The 11,034-nt window shown below is 41.9% G+C and overlaps 1 protein-coding gene across 1 annotated transcript in view; it reads left to right on the forward strand.

Annotated features, from left to right (window-relative positions):
• Positions 1–8,995, forward strand: part of LOC126470466 (zinc finger FYVE domain-containing protein 26) — a 370,429-nt gene extending 361,434 nt beyond the window's left edge. Inside the window, exon 34 of the mRNA XM_050098326.1 lies at positions 8,431–8,995. Within this exon, the coding sequence (XP_049954283.1) occupies positions 8,431–8,616 (186 nt within the window). The 3' untranslated portion in view covers positions 8,617–8,995. The remainder of the gene's footprint in view (positions 1–8,430) is intronic.
• Positions 8,996–11,034: the final 2,039 nt, after the last annotated feature.

Raw genomic sequence — 11,034 nt, forward strand, 5'->3', positions numbered from 1 at the left:
TCTGGATTCACCTGCCAGATGGCCTGGGCACCGAAAGGAGACCACCACGATGGGTGCTCAGTGGAGCTGACTGGACACTTTATAGCCAGTTGGCCCAATTCGAACACTGTGCGAATGTTGAGGTGTGGGTGGATCATATTACCAAAACAGTCCACCACGCCGCTGCAGCATCCATTCCACAGTCCACAGGCCACCGGAAGAGGCCACCTGTGCCTTGGTGGAGTGCCGAATGCCGCTCTGCAATCAGGACCAGGCGTGCAGCTCTGCGTCGGTTCAAGTGTCGGACAACTGCTGAGAATCTTGCAGCCTTTCGGGTGGCGAGGGCAAGATGTCGCCGCATTATTCGTGAGAGCAAGAAGAGGTCATGGCAACAGTTCCTGAACACCATTAATAGTTCCACCAACAGTTCCATTGTGTGGGAGACCATCAGGAGAATTTCTGGCAGAGGAGGGAGGTGCCCCATAGCTGCTGTAATGAATAACGGCACTCTCCACACGGATCCGCGAGCCATTGCCCAGACTATGGCAGCGTATTTTGCCACAGTTACTGCAACAACCAGTCAGGATCCAGGTTTCCAGCACCATAGAGCGGTTGCTGAGAGATGTAGTCTGGACTTCCAGTCCACTTCTCATGAAATTTACAACTGCCCATTTTCTATGTGGGAGCTGGATTCTGCATTGTCTGGAGCTCGTGACACATCCCCTGGTCACGACAGGATCCATTACAGTATGCTGTGGCACCTCACAATGCGCAACAGAGAAATCCTCCTCACACTTTTTAATGCCATTTGGGCATGAGGCAGTTTTAATCCCTTTTTTAAAACCTGGGAAAGACCGCACGAGCCCAAGTAGCTACCGTAGTGTTGCCCTCACTAGTTGCATAGGGAATACCTTGGAGCGGATGGTCAACCGCCGCCTTGTCTGGATATTAGAATCCCGGCAACTCCTTAGTCGCTTTCAGTGTGGGTTCAGGAGGTTTCGTTCCACCTTCGATAACCTTGCCCTCCTGGAGGCGGCAATACAATAAGCTTTCCTACGCCGTCATCACCTTCTAGGTGTATTTTTCAACATCGAGAAGGCCTACGATACCACTTGGAGGCGTCTCATCCTGGAGCAGCTTCACGAATGGGGTTTTCATGGTTGTCTTCCTCTTTTTATTCAGTCTTTCCTCTCGCCACGATATTTTAGATACCGAATTGGTGTTGTCCTGTCTGATCGCTTTGCGCAGGAGAATGGTGTCCCTCAGGGTAGCGTTTTAAGTGTGACTCTCTTTGCCATCGCTATTAATAGCATTACTTCCATAGTGAAAAGTCCTGTCCAGTGTTCTTTGTTTGTGGATGATTTCTCTTTGTTTTGCTCTTCTTCAAGCCTTGCAATGACAACTCATCAGTTGCAACTTACAATTAGGCGTTTGGATGACTGGGCGCAGAAGAGTGGTTTTAAGTTTTCCACCGAGAAGTCTGTATGTGTTCTTTTTAACCATTCTCGTTCGATTTTAACCTTTCCTGAGTTGAGGATGAGGGAAACTATTCTTACTTTTAAAGACACGGTGAGATTTCTGGGGCTCATTTTGACTCGAAGCTCACGTGGTTACCTCATCTTAAAGACCTGAAATGGCGGTCACTTATGACTTTAAGTATTTTAAAATGTCTTAGCCACAGTACATGGGGAGCTGACAGGACTTGTCTGCTCCAGTTTTACAGGGCGTTTGTGCGATCTCGGCTCGATTATGGGTGCACGGTGTATGGGTCTGTGAGGCCGTCTTACTTAAAGTTGTTGGACTTTGTGAACCATGAAGGGCTTCGGTTGGCCACTGGGGCATTCTGAACTAGCCCCATACCAAGCCTCTGTGCAGAGGCTGGTGAACCACCGCTTCATATGCGACGATGGCTACTTACAGTGCGCCAGGCATATAAAACTTTGTCCACACCATACACCCCTGCATACCATACCGTTGCTCAGTCTCCTCTGGCACGATTGTTTCATAACTGGCAACGTGCGACACAGCCCTATGGGATTCGCGCACAGGATTGCCTCGGTGCGATGTCTATGGCTGGTCTTCGTGTTTTACGTCGCGGTTGGAGCAGATCTCCACCCTGGCTCCTCCGGAGACCCAAACTTATTTTAGATTTGACTAATTTTAAGAAAGATGTCACACCAGATTTTACATTCCAATCTCTGTTTTTTAACATTTTAGATGTGCATCACGGTTTCACTGTCGTTTACACTGATGGCTCCAAACAGGAGACTTTCCTTGGCTGTTCTGTGGTGTTCCCTGATCATGTTACCCGGATTCGCCTCCCTGCTGAATATACAATTTTCGCAGCGGAGCTCCACGCGATCCTGAAGGCACTGGAGCAGATGCATCGTGTTCGGGGCGATCGATTTCTTCTCTGCTCCGATTCTCTTAGTGCCTTACAATCTCTGCAGAACCTATACCTGACTGAGGAGATGGTCCAACTGATACATGACCAACTGTACTTGCTCCAACGGCGGGCTAAAGAGGTATCCTTCTGCTGGGTGCCTGGTCATGTTGGCATCTGGGGCAATGAACAGGCTGATCGGGCTGCCAAGGAGGCCTGCAGAGAGCAGGATGTGGTCCAGTGCCCTATCCCCTTGCAGTCAGTCATCGCTGCACTCCACAGGAAGTGCATGGAGTTGTGGAAGGACGAATGGCTGGTGGTGACGGCCAATAAACTGCGGTCGGTAAAGTCAACCACTCGGCCATGGCGTTCCTCCTGCCGGTTGCTCAGGCGGGAAGAGGTGGCCCTCACACGTCTTCGGATCGGGAACTGTCCTCTCACACATAGCTATTTATTACGGCAGGAGGATCCCCCATTTTGTGATGCTTGTGGTGTGCACATCTCTGTCCGGCACATTTTAACAGACTGCATTTTATACCGTGATGCAAAGGCAGAAGCACAAGTTGATGGGGATCTGCCTTGTGTTTTAGCTAACGATGAGACGTGTGTGTCTAGGGTTTTTAAGTTTTGTGATGTGTCTGGACTCTGGCCTAAACTTTTAGGCTGGAGGTTTTAGTGTATTGCAGAGTGGCTGACTCCTCCCTTTTTTCCTTGCGGTCAGCCAGCCACTTCCATCTGCTACATTGTTTTAGCTCCCTCTACCATTTTCTTCCTGTGTTGTCCATGTTTTACTGCTGACGCCCTGCTTCATCCCACGCTTCGGTGTGGGTGAGCACATATTTTTCAATGATTGTTCCCCATGTTTTATGTTCTGTTTTATGTAAACTTTCCGAGTTTTTTTCTTGACACCCGTCTCACTATATTACTGAACGGGCGCTGAAGGCCTTGCTGTCGTGCACCCAAAAAACCCCTCTACTACTACTACTACTACTACTACTACTACTACTACTACCTTTTTTGCGGCAAGATCTATTTACGAAATTTCAATCACCAACTTTCTCTTCCAAATGCAAAAATATGTTGTTGACACCCACCTACATAGGGAGAAATTATCATCATAATAAAATAAGAGAAATCAGAGCTCGAACGGAAAGATTTACGTGTTCCTCTTTCCCACGCACTGTTCGAGAGTGGAATGGTAGAGAAGTAGTATGAAAATGGTTCGATGAACCCTCTGCCAGGCACTTAAGTGTGAATTGCAGAGTAACCATGTAGATGTAGATGTAGACAGGAAATCATGAATCCAGTTGCATAACTGAGATGATATTCCATAAGCACCTCTCCCCAGGTCGCCACTATTCATGCCTATGATGGTCATGCTGCATAGTGTGGCACCTCAATTGATTTGCTGAATGTGGTGCAATGCCATTCATCGATAGGCCACATTACCCAGTCACAGCACCACTCCAAACACAGCTGTTTGTGCTGTGATGTTTACAGCAGCATACGCATGGGACATTTATTCCCTAGCCCAGCTGCTGCTAGTCTCCAACCACTGGTGCAGGATGACACAGAATGTTGCATGAAGTGTATTACTTGTTCTCAGATCGCAGATGCTGATATGGGCGGAGTTACAATGTGCTTGGTGCACAATACAATGTTCCTCTTTTGTGGTGGTCAGACAAGGTCAGCTGGAACATTGATGACAAATCTGTCTGTCTTGACATTCCCATGCAGTCCTTCATCAGGCCACTGTCACATCTGAATGCCCCAAAAACTAACCCAACCTAACCTAACCTAACCTACCCTACCCTAACATAACATAATATTGCATGATTCAACCAGCCAGCTTAATGGAGACTCACAATGTGGCACCTTTCAGACTCTCTCAGCAGCTGACAGAGTTATCTGACACAAATACACTGCATCTCCCTGCCCTTCATAGTGATCACTCAACATCCCTTTATACAGGGTGAAGCAAAATTTGTGCACTCGGGCTTCGCAGTGCGTCTCCTCACATGCCAGTGATAAAAAAATGTCTTTCACAAAATTTCGTATGGCGAGTACATCCGGCAGTAAAAGGACATTAAAGAGTGGCAATCTGGCAACACTGTGACCACTTCTGTCAGCACATCTTAGATGTGCTGTACAGTTGGTGCAGTGGATAGAATTGCTAATTTCATTCTGTCATTTCACATTGTAATATACACTGTTTCTTAGGTTAAATGTATCCTAAATTTACAACACTTTGTAATGCTGAGTATAACAAATACATGGTTAGACAAATAAGAAATAGACAGTTGAAACAAGTGATCCGTCATAGGACAGAATAACTACTAAAACAGTATCAATTTCGAGATGCTAAAGATGATAGCAAAGTTCAGTAACACAACATATACTTATCATTTATATTACATGTAATATGAGCAATCAGATGTTGCACATTAGCAACCAGTGACAATAATAATGTCCATATTAATGGCTGCATGACCTTCACAACAGAAAACGTTGTCCTCAGAGCGACCTCCCTGCATGTCCAAACATTGCACAACTTGTCGGATCATACAGCTCTGGACCCTTTGCAGCAAAGTGGCATCCACAGTAACAAGAGCAGCATGAACGCGCGCTACCAGTTCTTCCATATTCATCGGCGGAATACAGTACACGTGCTTCTTCAGGTGTCTCCACAGGAAGAAATCCAGGGGATTTAGGTCAGGTGAATGCAGTGGCCATACATCTGGACCTCCATGTCTGAGCCATTTCCCTGGATATGTTCTGTCCAAATACTGTCGCACATTAAATCCAGAGTGTGGAAGTGTACCATCATGTTTCCTCTACCGAACATGTAGTGGAACATCTTGCAGTGCATCAGGCAGATAGTTTGAGAGGAATGCATGATACCTTTGTGCAGCCAACCAGTCAGGCAACATGTAGGGGCCCCAACACCCAATATTCTGGCCCAGACATTGATACCAAAGTGAATTTGATATCCACAGTCATGAGTGATGTGCGAGTTAACCTCTCACCAATGGTGGGCATGGTGCATATTGAAGAGACACTCATGAGTGAATGCTGCTTCATCCGGCCATATTACAGTGTTCACAAAGTCATCATTGGCTTCCTGTTGTTGTTGAAACCATTCACAGAATTGCATCTGCTGATGGCGACCTGCAAGATGCGTGAAAGCATAATGCTAGGGGTGGTGAAAGCATAATGACAGGGGTGCAGCCCATGCTCGTGCAGCAAGTTAACGACCGTGCATTGCAAGACACTCAGCTGCCTTGCTATGCTACATGTACTTCGCGGAGGCTCTTGGTGTATGACCTCCTGATCAGCTTCCTCAGTAGCTGGAGTACAGCGAGTCCATGGACGACCTGTCATACAATGGTGGAAGGAGAGAACCTGACTCCCAAAGGCGCAGCTCTAAATGACAAAACAGATTTTTATCTGGATGGCATTGACGAGGATATCTAGTAGTATATTCATGAGCAGCAACATCAGACCGGTTAGCAGATGCACCAAGGACCAGAAGCATATCTACATATTCATCGTTTGTGTATGCCATACATCTGCCACACTGGTTTAGAGGTTTACAGTGAGAAAATTCAATATGTGTACGCATGTACATTGGAGTCTGTCATGGCACATTACTCTGCTTGCAACTAGTCCTTGTATGGTGGACAGCACATACAGTATAAACACTGTTCCACCTAACGTGCATTACCCCTCTGAAAGACATTGTTCTGGATGATTCATACTGACACTGCTAATTTTGAAATGTTTGGTTTCGAATTCCATAGTTTCCCTAATGGTAGTAGACGTGATGTTTCCACAATCCCATCGATAGAACAACAACAACAATAATAATAATGATAATAATAATGCATTGAGATATGTACTAAACATCATGCAGTCACCATATTCAATGGTGAAAGGCATAATTAGTGGGACCATGGTGATAACACACAGAAGTAATAACCGAGATTGGACATTACTTGCAAAGCATGTTGCTAGTCCTAGTGGTAATGTAAGGCCCTAACGAAATGTAATGGACCTGAATGAGGCAAGAATAATAGTTGGTACTAATCTATGGGACCATTGAAGGAGAGTACAAAGAAAATAGGTTTCACATCTGGTAGATGCAGTGGTGCGAAATTCATGCCCACAACATGGAAAAGGCTTCTTTCAAAGCTGACCAATCTTCCTTTTCTACAATTGTTGTCTGTAAGTGCAAATGTTTGCTAGAGGACCCAGTGCAATTGCTGTTGACGATTAAGATGCCAGATACCGTACCACCTGGACTACATTTACCAAATAAAAAACATATGCCCCAACTCAGGATCGAATCATCGACCTTCTGCATGATAACCCAAAACTCTATCCACTGCACCAACTGTACAGCACGTGTAATATGTGCTGACAGAGGTAGTTACCATACATGTGGTTACAGTGTTGCCAGATTGCGACTCCTTAATGTCCTTTTTCTGCTGGATGTACTCATCAGCAGAAATTTTGTGAAAGACTTTTTTTTTTATTTCGCGCTGCGAAGCCCGAGAGCACGAATTTCACTTCACCCTGTATACATTACCAGGCCTGGCATCAACACTCAACATGAACATCACTAATTCACTCTCGTGGCCATTCTATGTGTCACAGAGAATTGCAACTCTAATCATTTACTAACCCATTGATGGTGTGTAGATGTACGCAGTTAAATTGACATCCGACTGTGTGTTCTGGGTGTTTCACTTTTTTTGTGAGGCAGTGTTTTATCATTAAACCTAGAGAGTCTTTCTGATCCCTATTTATCTTGCATGCAGTATAACTGTGTAATGTGTATTTTGCATTACTCTTCAATTTGTACTGTAACTGTATATGGGAATTTGGAGCATTTACGCATTAGATGCAGCAACCAAGGAGTCATTTTCTTACCTAAAGTGACACGATTTAAAGTCCTCCTTCATGAATTGACATTGCTGTTGCGGCCCAGAGTCATGTTTTGATTATAGAAAGTGTGGCTAGGAGTGAGGAAGAAGAAGCTGAGATCAGTTATGCCAACCATCTGCATATGCGCTAGCTCCTTCCAGCCACAGAAACAAATTAAGTCCTTTTAACTGACCTTAGTATTTGACACTGTCCTGTGATGCATGGATTCCATCTTCGGTGAGATGATCCACTAATACATAGCTGTTGTGATGTACCAAGTGCCATACACTACATTTTAACAGAATGCGTTTTATGTGAGAGACGAGTGCAGCAAGTGGTACACCAGATAATGTGCTCTGTGTTCTATCAGACTAGCATTGTCTGACTTTTTAAGTTTTTATTAAATGTCTAATCTTGTTCCAGTGGTCATCCATCCATACTTTCCTGAGCTACTTCTTCTGCCTTCTGTTTCTTAACCCATATGTTTTAAGTGTGTTCTATTTTGTACACTTTTTAAGTTCTAAGCCTTCTAACTGTGGCTGTCTATTATAATTTTAGCAAGGGTGCTGGTAACTACACTACTGAATGCTCCAAAGCAACATTATCAACAACAGTGTCAGCAGCACCATGTGCCATAAAGCCACCACATTGTCATTGTTAGTGCTAAAAGTTTTCTGTGTGCTTGTAAGTTAATTAGATATCAGTTTATTGTCACACTTGCTAAGGAGAAAGACTTTCTTATCATTACAAGTAATTATTGTAATTTCACTAATGATTGATATTATAATATTTTTGTGATCACTGATTCCTTTACTTACCTTCAGTGAATTAAAAATGTTAGGTCTAATATTCCCAGGAGATTTAATGTCTTACATCATGAAAGGGTTGTGTAACCAACTGCTCAAGATAAAATTTGGCATATATTTTATTTGTTTTAATAGATTTGAAAATTTTTGAAATCCGAATGAAACAGACAGACAAATGTGACAATAGACTCAAATTAAAACTATTAGTGTAATAAAGAAAAGTGATACAACCATGCTCTTCATGCCATTTCTTATTGCAGTCATCAGTCTCATTATCTTAAATGAGAATGCTAGTAACTCTAAGAAGCTGACACTTTCTCATCTAAGTTTCTTTAGGTTTCAGGATACATACTTTGTCACCAGCTGAAGTCAGCTTACCTGGTAGCAGTGAAATACAACCGAGTAGATGACGTACTACGAATAATGCAAGAAGCACAGAAGCTGGAAAATACTGCAGTGCACAAAATCTGTTTGAAGTGGCTTAATCAGCATGGGATATTCCCATCTGTAGATCCAGTATAATATGTTTTTCAGAATATGAGTACTGGATCCAGAAGATGGAAAAGATTGTAGAGTGACATTTCTCTTATCATCAATATAGTGTTTCGTGCTGTATATTAAACCTGTGCTTTTTGTGTTTGGCACAAACTACGTGAGATTTCTTAATTTTATATGCTATGAAGAATCTTCTTTTTGAGATTTTGGAAGAGTGAGTGTGAACATGATAAGGCTAGTGAATATTATTAACTCATGTTATAACATGTAAGAAGTACTTACAGCAATTATGTTTGTAACAAAATGTATTTTGTTATCCATATCTTTTGCTTACAATTTAAAATATTTTTATATTCATTGCAATCAAATAAGACTGCACGATTCCAATAAATTGAGGTTTTTGTCACATCTTATACATTATGAAAAGTGTGTCAGGAGAGTAAAACTTATTTAATTCTGACAATGATTAGCTTTCACGTGAACAGGTAAGTAACTAAACTGTTTTTAGCTACTATTAACCTGGTTAGAGTTGTACTTTGAAACCCAAAGTCTCTGATGGGAGCGAAAAGACCATAACGCACTGTCTCTGACTCTTCATACTGTCCCACTTGCATTAAGATTCTAACAGAATGTTCTTTTATAGGCCATCTGAAAGTCATAAAATTTATGATAATGATTATAGCTGCAGAACTGAAGGGCACACAACATTAAAGTCACTTACTATTTGATTTGTGCATTATGAAATCTGGAATCCAGGCACTTTACAGAAGATCTGATAACAACTATTCAGAACCTGTGGCATTCAGGCATACTTGGTTCCAAACATTTTCACTGTAGAAAGTAGCTGTGTTCCCTCTAAAAACTATTAATGCTCACCTAAAACACCAAATTATAGCCATTCAAGTAGTCCCCCCTGCCATACAGTAGTTTCATTTAATGGCAGTAGCAGTGGTTTTAGCAATGAATGACAAAAAAAAAAAAAAAAAAAAAAAAAAAAAACTAAACACCAATCTGCCCCTAAAATGCACTGTCACCTAAGTTGCTTTAGGACTCTTTGGAGCCCATCAATGCACTCTTTTGACAAGCTAATCACAAGCCCTTTATAGTTAAATAAACACCAATCTGCCCCTAAAATGCACTGTCACCTAAGTTGCATTAGGACTCTTTTGACAAGCTAATCACAAGCCCTTTATAGTTAAATTAAATCAGAATGCTTCCTGGGATTACAGTGTATATCAGAAATTCATAATCAATTCGGCAAATTGCCAGTCAGCCCTTTAATAATGAAAGGCTGAGACTTGTTCCACTGACTATAACAGAGCCTGTAAACAACAGTTTTGTCTGTTTAGTTGTACATCTCTGTCATTTCCATATATGAGACAATTTTCCCAAAGTAGGAGATCAGTCGCAGTATTGGCTGTGTGTCTTCCTCCCATAGAAATTATAATTTTACGATGTACGTAGCAAAGCAAACTAAACATTGCTACTACCTTTTACAAAATTTCTAGCTTTTCTATTTTTTCAAGCACAGTCATGCAAGCAGATACATCAGTGATTGATGATGAAGTCAATCTTCTGAGTTTTAGTTTGTTCAGAATTGCACAGTATTGTGCATATTGCGCTTGACCTACTCACTTTCCACTTTGGGGCAGGGGGAGGGTAAACATTGGGCAAAAGAAAACAGGTCATGTGCCCCATGCTTTGCCTTAAGCTGTTCATATGGAAATTATTAGAGTTCGAATACCTTACTAGTAATTACAAAGCAGAACACACAAAGTAAATTATACATTAGTAGATATGAAGTGGAAAACAAATTTTTAATAATAAACATAATGAACATAAAAATACATGAGGAGCAGCTGCAATGTCACCAAAAGAGTTTTATATTTGATAATGGCAACATAAATCTTGCATTCCTGAAGACAAATAAGTCTGTTCTCACGTTTTTCCTATTTTTATGTTAATCTCAGCCATCCTGTGGTAGTGAATGGCAAGTATGTGTTATTCATTGGTTGTTGTATAGTTGTGGTTTAATGTAGGGTTTTCATGTTTTCTATGTCAGATGAAAAAAGACTATTTTAACTTACCTTAGTAAAGAAGTTGTTTAAGATGACCACAGTGCAAAAATTGGTGTTCATTTGTTTTCAAAGCTAAAAATTACTTCCGAAAATTCACACAACTTGACAGATGTCTGGTTTAATTTGAGGACAAAGTATCAACATGCTCAAGAGGTAATCTCCAACTCATGTTTCCACTACAACAAAATTAATGCAAGTGTGAGCTGTTTTCTTGTCTCTAAATGAGACAACTCCACTTTATCTATCTATGAAAGAAATTATAAAGGGATGGAAAGAAAATGTAATTTCATATAGAAGTGGTCATAAATTTGAACGTAAATTTGAATTTCCCTTGGAATATGTGTTTTCTGGAAACAAAGTATTCAAT

Source organism: Schistocerca serialis, chromosome 3 (assembly GCF_023864345.2).
Source record: "Schistocerca serialis cubense isolate TAMUIC-IGC-003099 chromosome 3, iqSchSeri2.2, whole genome shotgun sequence".
Lineage (NCBI taxonomy): Eukaryota > Metazoa > Arthropoda > Insecta > Orthoptera > Acrididae > Schistocerca > Schistocerca serialis.